The following is a 26215-nucleotide window of genomic DNA, read 5'->3' as shown; positions in this document are numbered from 1 at the left end:
ATATAATCACTGCTTCTGGATTGTACCACATAGTTTCATCTCACTGCCATCCTTTTACGATAGTTCTTTTGTTTTGGTTTTTCAAGTAGTTTTTTTCCCTCAATATAAAAGCATAGTTTGCAGTATTATCCGTTAGTCCTCTTACTCACCATGTTTGTACTCTTCCTTTTTCAGGCATCCCCTGTTTTAAGCAAGTCTGGTAAATGAAAATCCCTATTTACATCACAGATAACTTAGGATTGGGGATTTATTCCCTTTAGAATATACTCTCCTCAAATGCTGACTTCTGTCTTAGCACATTTTAGACTGTTTCATTTAAAAACCAACCAACCACCACCACATGTTCTGGTGGAAGGCTGCTGAGACTGTACCCGTGGAGGGGGAAAGCACCAGGGGAGGAGGTGGAGAGGGTGGGCCCTGGGGCTCCTTTGGGGGCAGAAAGCTGGGGAGCAAGCAGGGCAGCTGAGACATGTCCTTCCCTCTACAGGGTTTGACACCAGCATCCTTCCCATCTGCAAGGACTCCCTGGGCTGGATGTTCAACAAGTTGGACATGAACTATGACCTCCTGCTTGACCACTCAGAGATCAACGCCATCTACCTGGATAAGTACGAGCCCTGTATCAAGCCTCTCTTCAATTCCTGTGACTCCTTCAAGGATGGCAAGCTCTCTAACAATGAGTGGTGCTACTGCTTCCAGAAGCCTGGAGGTAAGGCAGGAGGGAGGTGGGGCCCAGAGGGCAGGGCCACCATGCTGTGCAGGGAAGGGCCCCCTATCATGTCCTGGGGAGATAGACAAGGATCAGCAAGCAGAAAGACACAGCTAGAGAATAAAGCAAACGCTCTTTTCTCCTCATTGACCTCCACTTTCAGCATGGTAGGGAAAACCCAGGAGCATAATTAAGGAGTGTGTTATTCCACTCCTCCTTTTAGGAAAATCTTTTAACTGTTGTGCCTCAGCTTTTCCATCTGTAAGATGGGCGTAGAAACCTTTGCTACATAATTCCCAAAGTCAGTGTAAGATCCTTCATGTCTTTGTTTTTTGTACATTTTCTTCAGATTAGGTTTTTAGGTGTTTCTGTTTGGTTTCAGTAGGAACTCTCTCTATACTAAGACATTAGAATTGGTCTCATCACAGGTATTGCAAATAGTTTTTTTCCCAAAATTTGACTATGTGTGTTTTCGCTAGGGTGAAATTTTTAAGATAGTTAAATTTCTCCATCTTTTATTTTGGGGCTTCTTAGAAGCCATAAGGCTTACGTTAAGCTTAGAAAGGCATTTCCCACTGTGAGATAGTAAAGCAATTCTCTTGTTTTCTTTAGTACCTTTGTGGGGTTTTGTTTGTTTACTGAAATCTTTTATCCCTTTAGTTTTTTGTGTGTGTGCAGTCAAGTAGGGTCCCAGTCCCGATCCCTTGAGATGGTTGTCCACTTGCCCATTTGTCATTAATTGACTAACCCATCTTTCTCCCACTAGTTTGAAATGCTTCCTCTATCAATCATATATAAAACTCCTATATGCTCTATGTAGATCTGTCTATTCCTGGGTGCTCTGTCCTACTAATTGACATGTTTTATTATTTAGTGGACCACTCTCTCCTACCATTAATCTTTTTTCAGAATATCGTTATATGTCCTATATGTTTGAACTCTTTGAATTTTATAATCAGTTCATTCAATTAAAAAAAACTTACTGGAATTTTTTTTAGAATTAGGCAAAATTAGATTAATCTAGAGAGTTGACAGCTATATAATATTGAACCCTTTTATCCTAGAACAGGGTTTGTCTGTTAACCAGCAAGCTACAAGTTTTGTTTTCACAGATGTTATACTTCCCTTGTGTTTGTTGTTGCCAGTACAGACAAAATCCATTTTTTCCCATTATACTTCCTCACTGGTGATTGCTTCACTATTAAATTTGTTCCCGGCCACCATACTAAATCCTCACTTTATTTATGATGGTTATTCTGGTTGGTTTCCTTGAATTTTTCAGGTGTGCACCCATATTATCTGCAAATAGTGATAGTTTTTTCTCTCTTCAATTTTTGTACCTCATTTCTTTCTAATCACATCAGCTAGTTCTTCCAAATCGATGTTACATAATAGCTATGCTTTTTACTTCAATAGGAATGCTTGTGGTGGTTCAGCTAAGCTTAATGATAGCTTTGGGCTTGAGTTCATACAAAGTCATGTGGCTTTAGCTCCAGGTTGAGGCTGAATGAAGCGAAGCCTCATTGCTAATACTTCACCTGGAGGGGTAATGCCAGGGCCCCGAGAGGGAAGTAACTGCCTTAACCACGAGACACAGCTGAGCCCCTGGCCACATGCGATGTCTCCAGATAGGCTGCCCTTTCAGCAACTGTGGGAGGGAGCCAGGACCCACCTATGGAAAAGAATGGCATCTAGGAGGAGTTGAGCAAAATAATTTGTTGTCGTTCTTTGTTTCTTATTTTGTGTACTTCTCCCATTTTCTTAAGTTAGTTCCTTTATTTTTTTGATAAAGTTCCTACCACCTCCCTTCCTGACCCAGAATCAACTTTGGGAGTTCTATTTACCCTCACCTTTCTTTATTATTTCCTATATTTTTAATGTATGTACTTGAGGGTAAAGTTTTCCTCCAAAGCACTCCTTTAGCTATAGGCCATAGGTATTCATAGTTTGTATTTTTATTATGGTTAATTTGTAGATATTCTACAATTAAGGATCTGGGTACCTCTTTGGCCCAATAAAGCTTTGAAAGAGCACTTTTAAACTCTTCGTGCTGACTGAGATCATTCTTTTCTTTATTGCCAAGTTTTAGAAGTTTTTTCAGAAGCTCTCATGGGAATTAGTCTTTGAATGTTTGAAAATATATAAATTTCCTTTATACAGAAGCAAAGATGCTAAGTATAAACTTCCTGGAATCATAGTTTGCTCTCTTGATACTTTAACGTTATTCTCCTAGCCCTGGATGTAGTTAATGAAAGAGTGAACCCATACTAATTTTTCTCCCTTTTGGTGGTGATGTAACCATTTTGCCTGGAAGCCAAAAGGATTCTTTACCTTTCACGGCTATGAACTTCCTTGGACATGTTTTAGTTTTGCTCAGGCTACATCAATCACTTTTTCCTGAGACATGTTATGCTCTTTTGAGCTCTAGAATTAAAACTTTTTTGTCCCACGTGTTTAGTCTCTTCTCATCAGTCACATGGACGTTTCACATCAGTTTTGTTGCTTCAGATATAGCCTTCCTTTCTTTAACGGCTTAATTTTCCTCTTTATGTTATTTATATCCTTGAGCTTTTGTACCTGTGCATTGTAGATGGTCTTTTTTCATTAGAATCTTTGGTAAATATTTTCTTCTCAGCAGCATACATTTTCTGTTACAAATTTTTCATCTGAAGTTTGTTCTTGTTCGTTCCTCTCCTTTTCTTGCAGCATTTTTAGTAGGTCTCAGTCTTGATTCAGTTTTACTTATAAGTAGAGTTTTTTAAAGACAGTTTGAGAAAGGGGCCTGACAATTAGAAACTTGCTTCCTGGTAAACTGGCAGAGTGTTTATGATTGTGATGCTCCTTCAGGAGCAGTCTTCTAAATGCCTAAAGATTTTTTTCTCTGTATTTCTTCATAAGGAGATGAGCATTTCCATTTGTACCTACCTCATATGGTGACTGTAAAGATTAAATTAATTAGAAAATTCTAAAACATTAGCTGGTGCATTCTGAGAATTCAGTGAATGTTCATTATTTGCTTTAGATGCTACTTTTTTTTTTTTTTTTTTGCGGTACACGGGCCTCTCACGTTGCAGAGCACAGGCTCCGGACGCACAGGCTCAGCAGCCATGGCTCACGGGCCTAGCCGCTCTGTGGCATGTGGCATCTTCCCAGACCGGGGCACGAACCCGTGTCCCCTGCATCAGCAGGTGGACTCTCAACCACTGCACCACCATGCAAGCCCTAGATGCTACTTTTAATCATCAAAGAAAGATGGAGTTTGGTCTCTTTTTTGCTGGTTTCAGGTGGTATCTTTCTCCTGTACTCTGAAATCATCTTAAACCCAGAAGTCAAAAACATGTACTTGATAGTTTCTCTCAAGGAATGAGAAGCAAGACCAGGTGGCATTGTGAAATCCGAAGGGTAACAGATGTAAATAGGCACTCAGGTACCTTCTGCAGACTCCACACTTGTACTTACAGAGGTAGGGTAAGTGCTCTGAGAATCCAAATGTCATGGTCTTTGCTGGAGAACCATGAGCAAATAGCAGAGCCACAGCATCTGCAAAGGCCGGTCATAGTAAAATTAAGATTAGTGAGGTCGCCTTTCTTTTTGCATGGAGTGGAAGTCAAAAGGGTACCACACACTTTCATATGCCCTACTTTAGCCATGTGGCTCCCACTGTATCAGCCCTTCCCTTGAGAATGGACAGTTTTGAGCTTGTTTGTAATAACACATGTTTTATCACTGAAGACTTGGAGGCTGAGAGGGCGAAAGAGACAGGCCCAAAGTACTTACGTAGGAGGTGGCAAAGCCCAGAGTTAAGGTGTCACCCTTCTGTCCCTCTGGATCTCTTCTGTATCTTCATAGTTGTCCCTTGAGGCCTGTGTTTTACTTTCCTGGGGTAGTGAGCCATGAGGTCGGAGGTAGCCATTCTAATCGTCTTTCTATCCTGCAGTAAGACCTGAGGTAGATTAAGTATTTGTCCCAGTCTGTGGATTCAACACACGTACCCACTAGTAACCTTTTATCCTGGTTCTCAGCTCGTAGAAGTCTTGGCTGATAAGAGACTTTTTTTTCTTTCTATAAGGAAGTAAATAATGAAATCACTGACTAGACACTTGGTATTTGCTTGAATGGTTGGTGGGAAGAAAGATTCCTATACAGTGCAAGTAGCCCCCAAATACTATTTTAAGTACCTAGTGGTATAAAATGTTGTTTTTTTAAAATTAGTGCCACTAATGGCCTGAATTTGTTTTGCTGCATAGTAACAGCAGATGAAGTAATTCCACTCCCAGGTGTGTCCTTGTCTCCATTTCGTGTCAAGAGTGAAACCAGTCTTTAGCAATCATATCCCTTACCATCTGGAAACTGACTTGCATAAATTATTTTTAGGTCTCCCTTGCCAGAATGAAATGAACAGGATTCAGAAGTTGAACAAGGGGAAAAGCCTGTTGGGTAAGCACCATTCCTTGCCACTCATTTAAACAACTAATTAAACCATCCGTGTCTCTTGTAATATTGAGCACAGCCATGGTTATTCAATTAGGGACCAGTGTTTTGTGAAAGAACTGCCTCATATTACCCGAGACAGGGCTCTTCCAGGAAGCTGGTACTAGGCGGTAGTCCACAGGACATACTCTGAGGCTCAGTTAGCTGGCTGAGAAACGCTGCGTGCTCCATCAGCGGGAGGAGACGTCAAAGGTCAGCCCATGACCAGTGGGCAGGTCACCGGGCTGAAATCGAGCTAACCCCTCCTTGATCTTGGCTTTTCCTTCTTTCAGGTATGGCCATTGAACGGAGCTCTCAAGGGTTCCTTCCAAGTTAAAATGATAAGATCTATAAATTATAGAATTTCCTACATTCTGCAGATCAAGTTGTCCATTCAAGGAGGACGATGAGCTGAGTCCCTTCTAAATTTATCAGACAGGGTCCAAGGACTCGAGTGCACTTAAACACATTCCTGTTTCAGGTGCATGATCACTGGACCCTGTCTCTACGTTTCTCCTCTTATCTTTTGTCCAAATGTTGAGGTGGAAGCAAGTGGGTTGTGCGGGTGTGTTTTTTCCCTAACGTGCAAATCTGTGGCCAAGGTAAAAAATGCTGGCTGTTGAAGGTTCCCTTTAGCTCCATACCTTCCTTTCTGCAGCACGCAGACCAGGCCATTGCTGAGACATCAGAGACACCTCATTTGTTTGCCCAAAAAAGAGCCTGCACTGCTTCCCTTGCTTTTTAAAAAGAGAGCTGACAGCTACAACACGAATTATTCTTGTTAAACATTCAGAAGCAGGTTCACCCCCTAAACAGCCTGCCATTTAGCTATTTTCTTGAAGGAAACGGGCAAGTTTTTTGCAGATTGGTCTGTGAACTCTGGCCATTTCTCTTCATCTGATGTTTGTGCCACTCAAAGTGCATCTTATCTCCTTCCTTCTACTTTTGAAAATTACTTATTTCACTGGTTTGCCTTAGACTTCCCACTTCTGATAACACCCTTTTCAGCTCACCAAGAACTCCAAAGTCGTTGTGATCTGGACCTGAGTGTAGGTTCTTCTCCAGTGTTGAAGACATAAAAGCATCTTTCTGGATCTCTCTTCCATTGGGCTTTCCTCCAGTGCAAGGACTTGTGCTCAATGATCTGATTCTTCCATGTGCGAGGTTATTTTGGGTTTGAGTGATGTGCTTAAGAGAACTAATAGAGAGTGCTATTTCTGGATGCATGGATATCTTCTTACTGCTTCATTGATAATGAGATATTTTTAAAGTATGTGGCCTCAGATAAAATGTCTCATCTTTTATTTTCCCCAGTTCACAGGAATGAAAGGCCTATCTTTTTCCTACTGTGAATCCCACCTAGTTTTAAAGCTCACTTTACCACATCTCCCCACATAGGGATATTATTCCAGCCGACTCATAAAAATACCATTTATCTGCTTACAAATTATTTTTTGCAGGAGGAAATCTCCTAATATAACACATGTGTATTCAGGGGCATTCAGATTCCTAGCAGAGACAAGCAATAACAAATTACAGTCAGTTATAATTACTGCCTACTTAGAAAAAAACGGTAATTCTATTACCTTATAGAGCAGCACCTGCTTCCTACCAACCTGGGGCCTCAAGCCAGGATATATATTTTTTTTGCGGGGGGGCATCTATTAACTGCTCTTGTTTTCCAACTGCAGCTCAAGGAGGAGGATCAGCATTTCCTCACCTTTCTACTTGTTCTCAAAAGAAAGCATCTGCTTTTTTCTTTTTGTCCTTCCTTCTGTTCCCTGAAGACCAGGGGTGCTGTGCACTGGCTGGGCAACTAAGAGTATGGGCACTACTTCTAACTGCAGCACCAGCAGACTTACCTGTCACTTAGGAGGGATTTTTCTGGGGGCAACTTCCTAGCTGTGACCTTTGAGAACATGGTCATCTTGGAACAGCTTGGTGAGCAGATGCTAGAATCAGCTGGATCTGAGGTTACTGTCTGCCATGCCACTCTTCTTTCCAGATCTGTTCTATGAAATAAAATAAAAGGTCAATTTAAAAACACAGTCACTCTCAAAAAATCATAAATAAAATTAGGCAGTAGAAGCCAGTGGTAAGCAGAAACCTCCATCTTCACATGGCTGATTAATGTTACTACTCAGGTTACACTGAGAATTGTCCCACAGTAGATGAGCACACAATCATCAAACACACACACACACGCCCCCTAAGAAAAATGAAAACGAAAAACTGTCATAAAGAGTACCTACAGTTGAGTGTTAAGAAGAGAAAATATTATCTTCAGAGTGCTGAGAGGAAATCACTTTGAACCTAGGATGTTAAATTTATCTCAGTGATCATCCAAGTGTGATGACAGACATATTCTCAAACCACAGATTCAGTAAGCTCACTAACCGTAGACTTACTAAAGGTTTTAATATGCAGAAGACAAATAATACCAGAAGGAATTATTGAGATACAATGTGGAAAAGAAATAAGGCATGCTGCTAAATCTAAACAAATATGAACTATAAAAATGTTTTGATATCAAGGTAGAATTAAAATTTCAGACTGTTGGGGGGTGAGAAAAATGTGATAAAAATGTGTCTGGTTTATTCAGGAATAAAAGAAAATATAGATTAACTTAAGATTTTAGTAAGAAAATATGATTCTCAGTGCATATTGTAAGGTAACAGTAAAAATATTGGAAAAAGAATATATAGTTTTTAAACCTATGGAAGACAACCATAGAATAAAGAAAACTTGATCATTTCAACAGAAAGCAGGAAAGGGGGAAGACAGCAAATACAAAATACAGTGGTAGATATAAAAACACGCATATCTGTAATCACCATAAATGTGACTGGGCTAAACTCATTTATTATGAGACAGAGACTGAGAAAATCTGACAAGAGCAAATACTTTGTTTTCAATTCTTAAGAGAAAGAGGTATTATTATAAGAGAAAGAGGTATTATTATCTTGCTGAAATGTTACATTTACTGTGTTGTTATGTCATCAATTGGTATACCCATAACTTTAAAACAAAATGTAACATTATAACAATTGTAACTATAGATGTAACCAGCATAGGAGCACTCAATATATAAGGCAAATACTAACAGACATAAAAGGAGAAATTGACAGTGACACAATAATAGTGGGGGACTTCACCCCACTTTCATCAATGGACAGATCATCTAGATAGAAAATCAATAAGGAAACACAGGCCTTAAATGCTATTTATACAGCATTCCATCCAAAAGCAGCAGAATACACAGTCTTTTCAAGTGCACATGGAACATTCTCCAGGATTGATCACATCTTGGGGCACAAAGCAAGCCTTAGTAAAGTTAAGAAAATTGCAGTCAATATCAAGCATCTTTTCTGACCACAGTGCTGTGAGATTAGAAATCAACTATAAGATAAACAAACACTGGAAAACAGCACAAACATGTGGAGTCTAAACAACCAGTGGATCACTGAAGAAATCAAAAATACCTAGAGACAAATGACAATGAAAACAGGATGATGCAAAAGCAGTTCTAAGAGGGAAGTTTATAGCAATACAATCTTACCGCAGGAAGCAAGAAAAGTCCCAAATGAACAACCTAACCTTACGCCTGAAGCAACTAGAGAAAGAAGAACAAACAAAACCCAAAGTTAGTAGTAAGGAAAGAAATCATAAAGATCAGAGCAGAAATAAATGAAATAGAAACAAAGAAAACAATAGCAAAGATCAATAAAACTAAAAGCTGGTTCTTTGAGAAGATAAACAAAATGGATAAACCCTTTGACTCATCAGGAAAAAAGTGGAGAGGATGCAAATCAATAAAATTAGAAATGGAAAAGTTACAACTGACACCACAGAAATACAAAGGATCCTAAGAGACTACTACAAGCAATTATATGCCACTAAAATGGACAACCTAGAAGAAATGGACAAAATCTTAAAAAGAATGGAACCTTCTAAGACTGAACCAGGAAGAGATAGAAAATATGAACAGACCAATCACAAGCACTGAAATTGAAAGTGTGATTAAAAAATTCCCAACAAACAAAAGTCCAGGACCAGATGGCTTCACAGGTGAATTCTATCAAACATTTAGAGAAGAGCTAACACCCATCCTTCTCAAACTCTTCTAAAAAATTGCAGAGGAAGGAACACTCCCAAACTCATTCTATGAGGCTACTGTCACCCAGATACCAAAACCAGACAAAAATACCACAAAAAGGAAAATTACAGGCCAATATCACTGATGAGTATAGATGCAAAAATCCTCAACAAAATACTAGCAAACAGAATCCAGCAATACATTAAAAGGATCATATGCCATGGTAAAGTGGAGTTTATCCCAGGGACACAAGGATTTTTCAATATCCACAAATCATTCAGTGTGATACACCATGCTAACAAAGTGAAGAATAAAAACCATATGATCATGTCAATCCCAAACTCCCAGTCTATCCCTCCCCCACTCTCCCTGGTAACCATAAGTTCATTCTCTAATTCTGTGAGTCTGTTTGCTTTCTAAATAAGTTCATTTGTATAGGTTTTTTTTTTGGATTCTGCAATATAAAGCAATATCATATGATACTTGTCTTTCTCTGTCTGACTTCACTTAGTATGACAATCTCCAGGTCCATCCATGTTGCTTTTCAATGGCTGAGTAATATTCCATTGTTTCCATATATCGCTTATATGCAGAACCGAAAAAAATGATACAAACGAACTTATTTACAAAACAGAAGCAGACTCACAGACATAGAAAAACTTATGATTACCAAAGGGGAAAGGTGAAGGTGGGGAGGGATAAACTGGGAGTTTGGGATGGACATGTACACACTACTACATTTAAAATAGATAACCAACAAGGGTCTGCTGTGTAGCACAGGGAACACTGCTCAATATTCTGTAATAACATAAATGGGAAGAGAATTTGAAAAAGAATAGATACATGTATATGAATAACTGAATCACTCTGCTGTACACCTGAAACTAACACAACATTGTAAATCAACCATAGTCCAATATAAAATAAAAATTTTAAAAAAAGAACACACAAAGTAACAGAGCTGCAAGGAGTTGTTGTCATATCTATAGCCTAATCAGAGACTCTAATATACCTCTTCTTGAAAACTTACAGTTCAAGTATACAAAAGAAGAAATGAACAACATACTTCATTAGCATTTTTATATATGTATTCCTATTTTATATATGTATTCCTATCCATTAGCATTTTTATATATGTATTCCTGTATATGTACATAGGCATAGAATAGACAGTCTGTTCAAACACACATGACATTTGTCATGGACTACACAAAAGAAAACTAAAACTAAACACCTCAAAAAAGTATCATAGATGATATTCTCTACAACACAATACAAACAGAAGTAAAAATGAGGTTACACAAACTTATATGTCTGGGTTTTGTTTTTTAAATAATTAGTCAAAGATGAAATAAAGTAAAACTACAAAACATTTAGACCTGAATGAAAATGAAAGCACTATGTGCCAAAAACAGAGAAGCAACTAAAATGAAACTTAGAGGAACATTCATAGCTTCAAATGCATTTCTGGAAAAATAAATAAAACTAAAATTTCAAATCCAAAAGCTATAAGGACAACACAGTTAAGACTAAAAAAAAAAAGAAATCAAATAGACAAAACTTTGACAATGGGAAAGCCTCAAATAGTCTCATGAATTTAAAAATGGGCTGTAACCTCAGATATAGATGAATAGTATAAATCTGTAGTTCTCAAACTTCACAGTTTGAGAACTACAGAAACACCTGGAGAGTTTATTAAAGCATAGTTTGCTGGGCCCCATTCTCAAAGTCTTTAAGTCAGTAGGTTTGAGGTGGGCTCAAGAACTTGCTTTTCCAAGCAGTTTGTTTCCCACTGATGATGCAGCTGCTGGTCCTGGGCCCACACTTTGGAAACCATTGCTATAAACCAACTTACAGCAATTACAAAAACCTAGTTGAAAAGGATACTATGAGTATGGGTCATGAAGAAAAAGAAGACCCAACAGGATTAAAAAAAAACCACAAAAACATTAATTTTAAATCAAAATCAAAATCCTACTGTCACCTCCTAAAATAGGCACCAGGCCCAAAATATTTTTATGGGTGAATCCATGGAAGAGATCATTCTCATTTTATACAAAACATCTGGAGTACAGAAAAAGAAAAATACCTGAATCACTTTACAAATGAGTTGCTTGGATACAGAAATTGAAGAAACAAAACTATATGCCTCTATCACTTAGTAACATAGATGCAAAAGGACCCGAAAATTGAATCCAATATATCATGACCAAGTAGTATTTATTCCAGGAAAGCAAAGATATATTTTAAAAAATTGTGCCACTCATTAAAAGCATATAAAGGATAAAAAATCCTATGATTATCTCAAGTATTAATGTTATTGAATCAGGAAGGAATAGAAAATCTGAACAGACCGGTTACGAGTGAGGAGATTGAATCAATAATCAAAAATCTCCCACGAAAGCAAAGACCAAGAGCAGACAGCTTCACTGGTGAATTTGACCGAATATTTAAAGAAGACTTAACACCAATCCTTCTCCAACTCTTCCCAAAAAACTTCAGAGGAGGGAACACTCCCAAACTCATTTTATGAAGCCAGCATTACCTTGATACTAAAGTCAGAAAAAAACACTACAAGAAAACTACAAGCCAATATCCCAGATGAATATAGATGCAAAAATTCTCTAGCAGCACATTAAAGGAAAGGAAGATGTAAAATTTTCTTTGTTTGCAGATGATACAATTTAACCAAGGAGGTGAAAGATCTCTATGCTGAAAACTGTCAAGACATTGATGAAAGGAATCCCATATTCATGGATTAGAAGAATTAATATTGTTAAAATGTCTATACTACCCAAAGTCGTGTATAGATTCAAAGCAATTTCTATAAAGATCCCAGTAGCATTTTTACAGAAATAGAAACACAATCCTAAAATTTATATGAAACCACAAAACCCCCAAATAGCCAAAGCAACTCTAAGAAAGAACAAAGAAGAACACTTCCTGATTTCCAGCTGTATTATAAAGCTATAGTCAACAAACAAGGTTGTACTGGCATAAAAATAGACACATAGAGTAACAGAACATAATTGAGAGCCCAGAAATAAACCCATACATATACAATCAACTAATATATCCAAAAGACAGTCTCTTCAATAAATGGTGCTGGGAAAATTGGATATTCACATGTAAAAGAATGAAACTAGACCCCTACCTTACACCACTCACAAAAATTAACTTGAAATTGATCAAAGACCTAAATGTAAGACTGGAAACAATAAAACTGCTAGAAAAACACATAGGAAGAAAGCTCTTGACATGGGCCTTGGCAGTGAGTTTTTGCATATGACACCTAAAACACAAGCAACAAGATCAAAAATATGTGGGACTACATCAAACTTAAAAGCTTCTGTGCAGCAAAACAATCAAAAAAACGAAAAGACAACCTATGGAATGAGAAGAAATATTTCCAAACCATATATCAGATAGGGGTTAATATCAATATATGTAAAGAACTCATACAACTCAATAGCAAAAACAAAACAAAGAATTCCACAAATAATTCAATTTGACAAATGGACAAAGGAACTGAATAGACATTTTTTCCAAAGAAGATATTCAGATGGTCAACAGGTACATGAAAAGGTGCTCAGCCTCACTAATCATCAGGGAAGTGCAAATCAAAACCACAATAAGATATCAGGTCCTGCCTGTTAGAACGGCTATCATGAAAAAGACAAGGGATAACAAATGTTGGCAAGGATGTGGAAAAAGGAGAACCCTTGTGCACTGTTGCTGGGATTATAAATTGGTGCAGCCCTATGGAAAACAGTATGGAGGTTCCTTGAAAATTTAAAGATAGAACTACCATATGATCCAGAAATTCTGCTTCTGGGAATATATCTGAAGGAAATGAATACACTATGTCAAAGAGATATCTGCACACCCATATTCATGGCAGCATCATTTACATTAGCTAAGATGTGGAAACAACCTAAGTGTTCATCAACGGATGAATGGCTAAAGAGGTTCATATATGTTTATATATATATATATATATATATATATGTATATGTATTTATACACACACACACACACACACACACACACACACATATATATATATATATGAACAGAACATCATTCAGCCAGAAGAAAGAAGGAAATCCTGCCAATTGTGATGACATGGATGGACTTTGAGGGCATTATCCTAAGTGAAGTAAGTCAGACAGAGAAAGAAAATACTGTATGATCACTTGTGTGTGTAATCTAAAAACAAACTTTGAGACTGGTGGTAAACACAGGCAGAGTATGGGCAGCGGGAAAATTGGATAAAGGTGGTCCAAAGGTACAAACTTCCAGTTATAAGATAAATAACTACTGGGATATAACATACAACGTGATATCTATAGTTAACACTGCTGTATGGTAGATATGAAAGTTGCTAAGAGTAAATCCTGAGAGTTCTTCTCCCAAGGAAAAAAAATTTTATTTTCTATATGAGATGATGGATGCAAACTAAATTTACTGTGGTAATCATTTCACAATATATAAGTCAAATCATTGTGCTATATACCTTAAACTTATCCAGTGCTGTGTGTCGATTATATGTCAATTACATTTCAATAAAACTGGAAAAAACTTCTGAAATAGTTATTAATACGAGTAGAACCACAGGGAAAAAGAGAACTCATCCAAGAAGGAATCCTATCTAACCTTGAGCAAGTCCTAGGGCCCTGTAATTTTGATTAGGTAATAACCAAGCATGCCATTCTTTCTTGCTGGCTTTGCAGTAAATACCCTGTCTGATGTGTGAGCCCTCGTGTCTGTTTTTGAGGGCATTAACTCTGAATATCTGTGCACTTCTCTGATTCAAGTTGGACCTTTCGTTCTCCCAGGAGCATTCATACCTCGGTGTAATGAGGAGGGCTATTACAAAGCCACACAGTGCCACGGCAGCACAGGGCAGTGCTGGTGTGTGGATAAATACGGGAACGAGCTAGCTGGCTCCAGGAAACAGGGTGCTGTGAGCTGTGGTGAGTAAGGCCTGCTGCATCAGCCCCCAATGACCTCTGGTGACTTAGAGGTACTCACTGTATGAGGATCTGGGCAGAAGAATTTGTAGAGGTCGTTATGGTCTACAGTGAGTGAGTTTACAATGGAGATAAAGTAACCCTGAAATCACATGAGATAATGCATAGCTAGTTTTCCGAGTGCCAGGAGCTCACTATGGCCAATGAACTGGACAACAGTTTTTGACAGTCAGAAACGGTTGCAGGCAAAGAGTGACTCAGATAGACCTCCCAACAAGGTAGAAACATCTCAAGAATTCTGGGGCTCATATCAGAATAAAGCTTATGGTCCATGCCAGGTAGACAGGGATGCTCTCATGTTCAGAAGGTAAATTGCATGATTTTGCCCTACAGTTAAGGAAGTCGTGAGGCATAAGCAGAACCTAACCTCAGATCTTTTCTTCCTTCTTAATGTTTCAGAAGAGGAGCAGGAAACTTCAGGGGATTTTGGCAGTGGCGGCTCTGTGGTCCTGCTGGATGACCTAGAGGATGAATGGGAGCTGGGACCAAAGGACAAAGTGGGGAAGCTGCGGGTGCACGCCCGGGCAGCGACGGAGGATGATGAGGACGAGGGCGACGAGAAAGAGGACGAGGTCGGGTACATATGGTAGTTCCCACGAGGAGGAGGACACGAGGTTCGCACAACACTGCAAGTCACTTCCTGTTCCTGCATTTGTATCTAAGACTCCACGGCACATGGCCTCTTCTCCGTTGTTGCCCTCTCTACCCAACCTAAGGTTCGGAAGACAACTCCTTGTTCCCGGAGCGTTCTGATTTTGCATACGGCGTGTGGGAAAAAGGGTGTTGTGTTTTGTTTTTTAGACAGGGGAAGGCTGGCTGAATTAGAGCCTCCTTCCCTCCCGTGAGTTTTTTGCAACAAGCATGTGATTTATGTGGGATTCTGACAGTGCAGGGAGCCCCTACCCTCAAACGTCAAAGACCCTTTGCGATCACCGACACTGGTGGTTAGTACAGCATGGTTCCCGGCCTTACCGTGTCTAAGTGCTTTTCTTGTGTCCTGTAGATGTTGTGGAAAACACACTGCACTGTACCTTGTTCCCACTGCCCCCCACCACCCCTGGTGTCTATTATTACAAATCAGTTTTTCACATTACTCGATCTGGCTTCCTACAAACAACAGCCTTAATTCAGTCAAGAGTCCCTCTGGGGAACTGATCTCCTTTATTAGAAAAGGTGTCTGGATGCTTCTCTCTGTACGTACATAAACATGGAAGTATGTACAGAAGAGACTATACACACCTCTCGAAAAAAAGGGTTTGGGTATCTATTAAAAACTCATTTGAAAAACAATTACACATTTGTCAGCTTGTCCAGACCTGGATCATCATTTCTGGAATAGGAAATGTGTATCAAAGTCCTTTTTTGCACTAACAGTTGGCACTTGTAGCCTGCAGACTGAGGAGGCTGCTTCCGTCTGCGGCAGCAGAGTTATTGGAAGCCTCTTTGATTTGGATAAGCCTCTGTCTGCCTAAATTGCTTTCCTCGCAGAAGCCATGCGACTCCCACGCGGGCAGCTCCACAAGCCATCTCTCTCATTTCAGCTCCAGCGCCCCTGGGGCTTGCAGCAGTCCTGTCTGCGGCAGGCCCCTCCCTTCCTACCTACTCAAGGGCTTTTTCTAAGGCATGTACACATACCCTCTGCTCTCTGAGAAGACAGTCCCTCGCTGTTCCTTAGCAGAAGAAAATTCCGCATTCTTAACTCCATGTTTCAGTGTTGCCGCTCTCTAGCCACACATCATGATGACGCTATAAAAAGCTCTAGAGATTTTTGATCGCTCATCATTTGCAAAGAATCTCAGATGGAAGCCTAGAAAGAACTCCACGACAGCACGTGGGAAGCCAGGGCTAGATTTTCAAGAGCTAGTCCTGCCCTCATCCCCTCCCCGACACAAGTGTCAAGGTACTAATGAAGAAAGCCCTTTACCATTGCGTTTCTTTTCCCTAAGTTAACTCATGATTAGAGTCTATCTCCAAATTTGGTAGGGTCATCATCTCTATAGTCTTTAGGATTTCTCCCCCTATCAAGCTGGCCCCCGTACAAGTACCAAAGAGTAGTCTTCAAAGTGGCCCCATTTAGCTCGGTACAGGGCCTTAAGCTCCTGCCCCACTCGGTTTCCACCCACACGGACGCCCTCATCAGCCAGCCAGCAAGGATCTCTTGCCCACATTTGTTTTTCTTCCCTTCCCGCACTCCAGCTAGTCCACAAGGAGACCACGTAAACTCAGGCGAAAAATATACTCTGCCAAACCATGATTACAGCGGCAGCTGACCAGCCCCTGCTCCAAACTGACCATTTGTTTATACTTTACCAGCCCACCTCAAACGAGTATTTTCCAATCCCTGCATTGGCCAGACCCAGTGGCATTATCCCTGGACTTGGCTAAGATGGGACATGAACTTACTTGATATGGCAAACTCATTTGGCCTGATAGAGTGAGTACAGCCAGGACCCTAGGTAGCGGGTGACCACAGGCAAGCTCTGTACTGGGATCTCAACTCCTTCACCTCTGTTTCAGTTTTTGTTTTTGTTTTTTTCTCACTTGAACAAAACTCTGAGATGATAATTTAGAAAACAGGTGCTTAATTGCAGTTAAATTACAATCGAATGTATAAAAGAATCGAGACATATTTTTAAAATCTCAGTTTAGACCATCAAAGAAAACCATCGTTACTATCTCCTCTGAGCTTGGAAAAGTGCACAAGAGAACAAATTAAAATCGACAAATCGATTTCACTTAGAGAAACTTCTAGGAACAGAGTGAACCACACTGATTTTAATTTGCCTAATTATCTTATGACAAGTGTCAAATTAAGATGACACTTAAAGATCCTTAGCATTAACTTAATGATGGAGAAGAGCGCTCCCTAGTCAATTCCCAGGAAGGTAATGAGATGCTCATTTTCAGAGACATTCCGAGAAGGTATTTTGATTCATTAAAATATTAAATAAAAAGCCCTCCTAAGACTGGAACCCCAAATCAATGGAGCAACATTAACGCCACTTTTCATGCCTCGCTTTGGCAAGACAGCATTAGATTTTTTTAAAGGTACTTTGCATAAGTAGTAAAGATTTGATATTTTAGTTACCTCATCCTTAGAAGAAGAATTTTTGCTTTCCTCTTTCTTGGCAGGAGCCCTTTAGCTAGTGATGGAGTATACATAAAAATCTTGATTAAAAAAAATAGTACTGTGATAGTCATTCCCTTGTTGGAGACAGATATGGAGTTGAAACTTCACTGGCTCATTTTTGGAACCTCCTCAGTAAATAGTTATATTCTTATTCCATAAATGGTTCTTTTATTTGATGCCATTTCCTTGGCATCTTAGTTAAGCCCCAGAATTTTCTTCCACAATGGTTAGTTGTCTAACATATTACTGTCTTTTTGTTTCCGTGAACATTCTAGGCATGGGAATACCTTCACACTGAATTCGAGATATTATATCAGGTCCTCCTCCTTTATGCCCATTTTCCCATGCCCAGCAGTGAATGACAGCGTGTCTGTCCAGGTCTGCCCCTCTCCTCTTCACGGGATGCCATCTACAGTTCTGTTTAGTTTTTACCTTGACCACACTGTACAGTAACATCCAAGAGCCCTTTCTACAGTGGGTGGTTTTGGTCTTTTTATACCTTTTTCTCAAAGTCACTGATGTTTGTCTCTGTTCAATGTGTAGTATTGTAATGAGAGCCCTCCAAATCCTGAGTGTCAGTTTGTTGTCCCTATTGTAGATGAAATAGCGAAGTAGAACAACCTAGTAAATTCTGAATGCTTTCCCACATAGACTTATCTGGAATGTGAACACGACTCTTTGGTTAATAGTAAATGCTTAACTGTAGTCCTGAGTAGGTGCATTTCTGTCTGTCTCAATAAATTTTAATTTGTCTGCAACATCTGAGTGTTTGTCTTTTGTTAGCTTGCACATGCACTCGCCAGGCCATGTCCACACATGACCTCTGGAGAAGAGTATGGGCAGGTCAAGGGGATCACCAACACAGGGCCCTCTGTGAGGCCAGCCTGCTGGTGCTCCAGCCTGTCCTGACCCCTCTCAGCACACCCTGGCACATCCATGCCCTGTGCCCCCTCAGCCTAGAACCTTCTCACCCGACCCCTCTTTCTGCCGCGTTCTCCTCTCTCAAGCCACAACTTTCTTACTTAGTCCTTATCCATCGGGTTTCACTGTTGTCATCCTGTTTGCAACCTTAAGCTTTTTCAATTCTTCTTCTTCCTTCCCTCCCCAGTCAGTTATTCTCCAATTCTCTTGGGAAAAACAAAAAACAAAAAAACCTCGTTTACAGGGACTCTGAGATGTCCTCAGTTTATGGCTGAACACACCAGATGCTTGTCAAACATCAGAAAACACCCAAATTGCAACAGGAATTATTTCCTTTCCACCTTTATCCACATTAAAGCCAGGGTATCTATGACTTAATTATACCCTGAGTGAGTAATTTCACCACCAACCGAGGTAGAAACTATCTTATGAATAATTCTAATTCTTTACCCAATGGACTGCATCTTACAGACAATTTACAGATTGACAGTTCAAGGAAAGGTGCTTCATAAATCCACAAAATAACTAAGGTCAGAAGAACAGTGGCCAATATGAAGCCTCCAGGGTAGGTACAGGGTACCTTAAAGAGCAGCTGGCATTTGTGGACACTCCCAAAATTCCTCTTAAGTCATCAGATTTACAGTCAAACCCCACATGTCTCCTCAAGTTGTGTCTTCATGGAAGCCACCTCTGTCTGTTAAAGGCCAGGACCAAAGGAATCTTAGTTATACAGCGTGAGTAAAAAGGTCCCAGCACCTCTCAAAATTCTGGATCAGTTTTCAGATTTGCTTTGACAAACTGATTCAAGGAAAGAGGAAGATTTCAAAATTTATTCATTCAACAAGACTTTAAGATTAATTAGAAAATTTGTAGATATATAGATTAATATATGATGGATGGATGAATGCCACTATGGGCAGACACCATATTCAGTGCTAGGAATATATCAAGAAAAGTGAATAAGACCTAGGGGGTCCTGCTCTGTAAAGTTATCTCCTTGAAAAAGACAAATAACTGTTACAGTATGGGTTGATGGATATCATAGTTGACACCAATAGCTACTGCAGCCTTGTTTAAAGCTCACCTTTCCTGATTTCTCATATCCATCATTCCCTGATTTTCATCCTACCTCTCTGGCTATTCCTTTTAGGTCTCCTGTATTTCCGTTTCTTCACCCAGTTCTGTTCATACAGGTGTTCCTCAGATCTGTGTCCCTGGCCCATTCCTCTTTAATTTTACATGCTTTCTCTAGACAAGCTTATCTACGTCAGTGATTTCAACCAACTCCTCCACTTGAAGAAGCCCCGGTCTATGTTTCAAGTGCAGGTTTTGATTCCATTCTGAAAAAGTCACCTGACATTTAGGTAATTCTACTCAAATTTCCCATTACCACCTCAATTTTAAACCTTAAAACATCAAAATGATAGAATGAAATATAGAGTGAATATGCCTATGAAAATAGGAGTCAGCAAGTCTTCTTTAAAAACAATTCCTAGCAAATGTGAGCCATAAAGGAATAGATTAATAAATTTTCCTCCATCAAAATTAATAGCACGTCATGAACAAATTTAAAAGATAAACGAGAGACTAAAGAAGATAATGAGGACATAAAACAGATGAAGGATTAGGATATAAAATTTTTTAACTCCTACAAATCCATAAGAAAAATAGAATTCAACAGACTAACGGGGAAAGATAAAAACAAGCGAGCCACGGAAGACACACAGATGGCAAAGAAACCATGCCTAACCTCACTCATGATCAGAGAAACACAAATTAAGCAATGATCCCTCAGTTTCACTCAGAAAAAAATCATGATCATGTCAAGTGTTGTTGAGAGTGTAGTATAAGGAACACTCTTACACACTGTACAGTCCAATCAGCCATTGGAGGGCAGTTTGGTAATAACTATGTAAGTAAGAGTAAATACCCTAGGACTGAATAATTTCACTTCTCAGTAATTACTCCTAGAGGAAAAAAAATCACACTAATTTACAAAGATATATGTAAAATGTATGTATAGCCATTGTACCATCATTTGTTAGAACAGGAAATTTGGTACAAAACTAAGTATCCATCAGTGGGCACAATGGGCAACTCTATGCTCTGGAATACTATGCAGCAGTCAAAAACAATGAAGTAATTTCATATGCACTGACTTATCAAAGCTTCTAAAACGTCAATTGTATGAAGAAACAAATCAAGTGATAGAGTATGAAATATGTAAGTTAGATATATAAAAGGTTATACAGTCCACTTTCTCTGAGTAAATATGGAAATACACAAAACAAGGTCTGAAAGGACACACACCAAGCTGGTAGCAGTGGTGACCTCTGAGGAAAGGACTGGGACTTGGTCTGATCAGCCTCATCTCTATGTTTCACTTTTGCTTTTTATCATGAAAGCAATACACCATGTCTTGTATGATTTCAAAATAATTCATTAGCTTCCTCTTCAAGACTTCTCCTCATACACTCCTTGACTTCAGGAATAGCACCACCATCTACCCCTCTCTCCCCAACTCCCAAACGGTAATAAGTCACCGAATTCTTTCAATTCTTCTTTCTAAATATCTCTTCCTCTCTGTCTCACCACTGCTGTCATGCTTCTGACCACCATCCTCTCTCTCAATTGTCTTGGGAATTTTTTAACCAGTGACCCTGCTTTATTCTTGCCCAGCTCCAATACATCTTACATGCTGCTTCTGCCAAAGTACTTTATTCTCAAAGGCAAATCTGATCATGTCACTGCCCTACTAAATTTTCAAGGTTTCTCGTCACTGTCATGACCAAATCTAAATTACTTGGCTTGGCAAATACACTCCTTTGTAATTGATCCCTTTCCACCTCTTTGTCTCCTTGCATTCCTCACATCTCAAATTCTAATCTTTTTCCCAAGCACCTCCACCCTTCTCAAGCTTCTGCCTGTGTTCCTGATAGTTCCTTTATCAAAACAGCCGAGGAGTACCAGCTCAATTATTATTCCTCTAGGAACCCTTTTCAATTACTCTGAGAATTACCAAGCACTCCTACCCTTTTCTCTAGAACCCTGTAACTCCAAACCAGTGCTTGGTAACTGCCATGTCCAATTTTCTCATCAAATATGAACCTTTCAAAAGCCAGAGATAAAGCAAAATGACAGACTACGAAGCTCTAAGCCATCATTCCCCCAGAGAGACATGAAAAATAACCCAAAACTGGCTAAGATAACCTTATAAGAACGCTAATAAGTGGTTAAAGTCTACAACAACGAAGTGAACACCCAAGCAATAAAAAGCCACATTCAAAATGGTAGTAAATTCCATGGTGTTTTACTCGCCCTGAACCACTGCTTCCCCAGTTCATAATGGTCTTCATCTGGAGGAGGTGGCAGCAGAGTTCCTAATTCTATCCCATGAATCAGAGGGAACAAAAAAGACCTTTTCTGCAATATTCTTACCTATCTTGGGGCTTCCTAAAGGACAGGACTTTGTGATGCCTAACTCAAAGATCAGGCAGGGAGAAACAGGTAGCACTGCTCATGAAAGCTGCAAGGTACTAGAGACCTGCAGATACCTGAGACAGCAGAGTATGGGTAAAGTGAAGTAAACTCTTTGGGACATTTAAAAGCAACTGTGTACATAGGAGAATCAAAAAGTGCTGCCCACAGGCCCAGGCAAAATGCATGCTCAGCTAAGACACATGAGAAAACCTTACATCTTCACCTTGGACTGATCCCAAGCCTCAGATATGACCAGTTAATTAGTGAAGGACTTCCCTGGTACAGAACTGGTATGCAAAGTCTGAGAAAGGTGGATGTTTTTTTTCAAATGCCCTATTTTTCACAAGGTACACAAACTATCAGGAAAACATGGCCCATTCAAAGGAAGAAAATAGGGTGGCAGAAATAATCCCTGAAGAAGCAAAGGCAATGGAACTTAAAACAACTGTCATAAATATGCTGAAAATGCTAAAAGAAAACATGAACAAAAGACTAATGGAAACAAGGAAAATGATACATGAACAAAATAAGAATATAAACAAAGATAGAAATTATATATATAAAAACAAATAGAAATTCTTGAGCTGAAAAGTAGAACTGAATAGAAAATTTCAATGCACTGGTTTGACAGCAGATTTGAGCAGGCATAAGAAAAAAAATTGGTGAAAAAAATCAAATTAGGACATATGACATCATCAAGTCTGAGAAGCAGAAAAAAAAAATGAAGAAAAGTGAACAGAGCTTAAGGAACTTATGAAATGCCATGAAGTAGACCAGTATATACATTATAAAAATCCCAAAAGGATAAGAGAGGAAGGGGTAGAGAGATTATTTGAAAAAATAATGGCTGAAAATGTGCCAAATTTGAGGAAAGACATGAATTTGCACATCCAAGCAGCGCAATAGACTGGAAGTGGGGTAAATCCAAAAAGATACACACCAAGACACATCATAATCAAACTACTGAAAGAGAGAGAATCTTGAAAGCAATAAGAGAAAAGTGATTCATCACATACAAGGGATCCTCAGTAAGATTACCAGCCAATTTACCACCAAGAAACCTTGGAGACCAGAAGACAGTGGAATGAAATTATTTAAAGTAACAAGAAAAAAGAAAGAAACATAGCAACAAAGAATTCTATAACTAGTAAAAATATCTTTCAAAAAAAATTAAGACACTGTCAGATAAACAAAAGCTGAAGGAATTCATTACCACTAGACCTGTCCTATAAGAAATGTTAAATGGAGTCCTTCAGGTTAAAATGAAAGGAAGCTAGATGGTAACTCAAAACCATATGAAGGTATAAAATTCTCTGGTAAAGCTAAATACATGGTCAAATATTTTTTAAAAGTATTGTCGTAATTTTGGCTTTTAACATTTTTATTTTCAACAGTATTTAAAAGATAAATGTATAAAAATCATTATAAATCTATGTTAATGGGTACACAATATAAAAGGATGTAATTTGGGACAAGAATAGATAAAGGAGAGGTAAGAAGCTATAAAAGGGTAGAGTTTTGTATGCAAGTGAATTTCAGTTGTTACCGATTTAAAATAATTTTTATAATTTTAGGATGTTATATGTAATCCCCATGGTAACCACAAATAAAATATTTATAGAATATTCAAAAGAGGAAATGACAAAACAAGAAACTAAACCCAAAGAAGGCAATAGCAGAAGAAAAAAGGGACATTAAAAAAAAAGCTGTAATACATGCAGAAAACAACAAAATGTCAAAGGTAAGACTTTCTCTATCAATAATTAACTAAGTGTAAATGGATTAAATTTCTCAGCCAAAATGTGTAGATTAGCAGAATGGATTTAAAAAGCAAAACCAAAACATCATCTATATGTTGTCTACAAGAGACTCACATTAGACGAAAGGGCAAATATAAGTTGAAATTGAAAGGATGGGAAAGGTATTTCATGAAAACAGTATTCAAAAGAGAAAGGGTGGCTAAACAGGTATTAGACAAAATTGACTTTAAGTAAAAAACTCTTACAAGAGACAAAGAATAGCATTATATAATGATAAAAGGGTCAATTCACCAAAGAGATGTAACAATTAAAGACATATATGCAACAAAAACTACACCTACAAAATATGTGACAAAAATGTTGATGGACTTGAAAAGAGAAATAGATAGCCCTACAATAATAAGTAGAGACTTCAATAGCTTACTTTCAATAATTGATAGAGGGATTCCTGGTGGCGCAGTGGTTGAGAGTCCGCCTGCCGATGCAGGGGATGGGGGTTCGTGACCCGGTCTGGGAAGATCCCACATGCCGCAGAGCGGCTGGGCTTGTGATCCATGGCCACTGAGCCTGTGCGTCTGGAACCTTTGATCCGCAATGGGAGAGGCCACAACAGTGAGAGGCCCGCATACTGCAAAAAATAAAAATAATTGATAGAATTATACAGAAAATCAATAAGGAGAGAAAGGACTTAACAGTATAAACCAATAGGACCTAAGAGACATATACAGAGCACTCTGTCTAACAACAGCAAAATACACTTTTCTTACATGTGGACCTGAACATTCTCCAGGATAGACCATGTGTTAGGCCAAAAACTTGTCTCATTGTTTTAATATTTTACAATGTATAAATTAAAAAAGATTAAAATCATACAGTATCTTTTCTGATCACAGTGGAATGAAACTGGAAGTCAATAATAAAAGAAAAACCAAAAAATTTACAAATGGGTGGAAATTAAACAGCACACTCCTAAATGACCAATGGGTCAAAGAAGAAATCACAAAGGAAGTTATAAAGTATCTTGAAACAAATGCAAATGAAAACACATCATACCAAAACTTACAGGGCACAACAACATCAGTGCTAAGAGGGAAATTTATAACTCTAAATGCTTACATTTAAAAAATCTCAAATCAAAAATCTAACTTTGCATCTTAAATAACTAGAAAAAGAAGAACAAAATAAACCCAAAGGTAGCAGAAGGAAGGAAATAAAGATTAGAGCAGAGATACATAGAATAGAAAATAGAAAAAAAGAAAAAATAAGCAAAACCAAGGTTGGTTTTCAAAAAGATTAACAAAATTGACTAGCAAAGTTTAGCTAGATTAAGAAAAAAAGGAGACTCAATTACTAAAGTTAGAAATGGAAGTGGGGACATTACTACTCATTTTTTTTTTTAAGAAGACGCTGGGGGTAGGAGTTTATTAATTAATTAATTTATTTTTGCTGTGTTGGGTCTTCGTTTCTGTGCAAGGGCTTTCTCTAGTTGTGGCAAGCAGGGGCCATTCATCATCACGGTGCGCGGGCCTCTCACTCTTGCGGCCTCTCTTGTTGCGGAGCACAGGCTCCAGAGGCGCAGGCTGAGTAGTTGTGGCTCATGGGCCTAGTTGCTCCACAGCATGTGGGATCTTCCCAGACCAGGGCTCGAACCCATGTCCCCTGCATTAGCAGGCAGATTCTCAACCACTGCGCCAACAGGGAAGCCCACTACTCATTTTATAGAAATGAAAAGGAGGGGAGTTGAGGAAGATGGCAGAAGAGTAAGATGCGGAGATCAGCTTCCTCCCCACAGATACATCAGAAATACATCTACACGTGGAACTGCTCCTATAGGACACCCACTGAACGCTGGCAGAAGACCTCAGACCTCCCAAAAGGCAAGAAACTCCCCCATGTACCTGGGTAGGGTAAAAGAAAAAGAAAAAACAGAGACAAAAGAATAGGGACGGGACCTGCACCAGTGGGAGGGAGCTGTGAAGGAGGAAAGGTTTCCACACACTAGGAAGCCCCTTCGTGGGCGGAGACTGCGGGTGGTGGAGGGGGGAAGCTTTGGAGTCATGCAGGAGAGCGCAGCAACAGGGGTGCAGAGGGCAAAGCGGAGAGATTCCCGCACAAAGGATTGGTGCCGACCAGCACTCAACAGCCCGAGAGGCTTGTCTGCTCACCCGCCGGGGCAGGCAGGAGCTGGGAGCTGAGACTCGGGCTTCGGTCGGATCATAGGGAGAGGACTGGGGTTGGCAGCGTGAACACAGCCTGAAGGGGGCTAGTGTGCCACAGCTAGCCGGGAGGGAGTCTGGGAAAAAGTCTGCACCTGCCGAAGAGGGAAGAGACTTCTTCTTGCCTCTTTGTTTCCTGGTGCGTGAGGAGAGGGGATTAAGAGCACTGTGTAAAGGAGCTCCAGAGATGGGTGCGAGCCGTGGCTAACAGCACGGACCCCAGAGACGGGCATGAGATGCTAAGGTTACTGCTGCAGCCACTAAGAAGCCTCTGTGTGAGCACAGGTCACTATCCACATCTCCCCTCCCGGAAGCCTGTGCAGCCCGCCACTGCCAGGGTCCCGTGATCCAGGGACAACTTCCCCAGGAGAACACACGGCGTGCCTCAGGCTGGTGCAAT

General features: G+C 39.5%; 2 protein-coding genes across 6 annotated transcripts in view; one reads left to right on the top strand and one right to left on the bottom strand.

The window, feature by feature from the left end:
- Nucleotides 1–18188, top strand: part of SPOCK1 (SPARC (osteonectin), cwcv and kazal like domains proteoglycan 1) — a 552024-nt gene extending 533836 nt beyond the window's left edge. For 3 of the 5 annotated variants that reach the window (XM_079916653.1, XM_079916654.1, XM_079916657.1), the window contains 4 exons: nt 488–709; nt 5084–5146; nt 14114–14251; nt 14708–18188. In XM_079916653.1, coding sequence (XP_079772779.1) covers nt 488–709; nt 5084–5146; nt 14114–14251; nt 14708–14898 — 614 coding nt within the window. In that variant the 3' untranslated portion in view covers nt 14899–18188. Of the gene's footprint in view, nt 1–487; nt 710–5083; nt 5147–14113; nt 14582–14707 lie in introns of those variants that run through there. The other 2 variants (XM_079916655.1, XM_079916656.1) reach the window with 2 other exon arrangements.
- Nucleotides 2153–26215, bottom strand: part of LOC307183726 (uncharacterized protein) — a 675341-nt gene continuing 651278 nt past the window's right edge. The window contains exons 20-21 of the mRNA XM_079916659.1: nt 24024–24227; nt 2153–7191 (exon numbers count right to left, since the gene is read on the bottom strand). The gene's annotated coding sequence lies outside the window, so the exon portion shown is untranslated. The remainder of the gene's footprint in view (nt 7192–24023; nt 24228–26215) is intronic.

Source organism: Stenella coeruleoalba (genome assembly GCF_951394435.1).
Source record: "Stenella coeruleoalba genome assembly, chromosome: 3".
In the NCBI taxonomy this organism is placed as follows: domain Eukaryota; kingdom Metazoa; phylum Chordata; class Mammalia; order Artiodactyla; family Delphinidae; genus Stenella; species Stenella coeruleoalba.
This window is presented reverse-complemented; position numbering and strand designations above follow the sequence as displayed.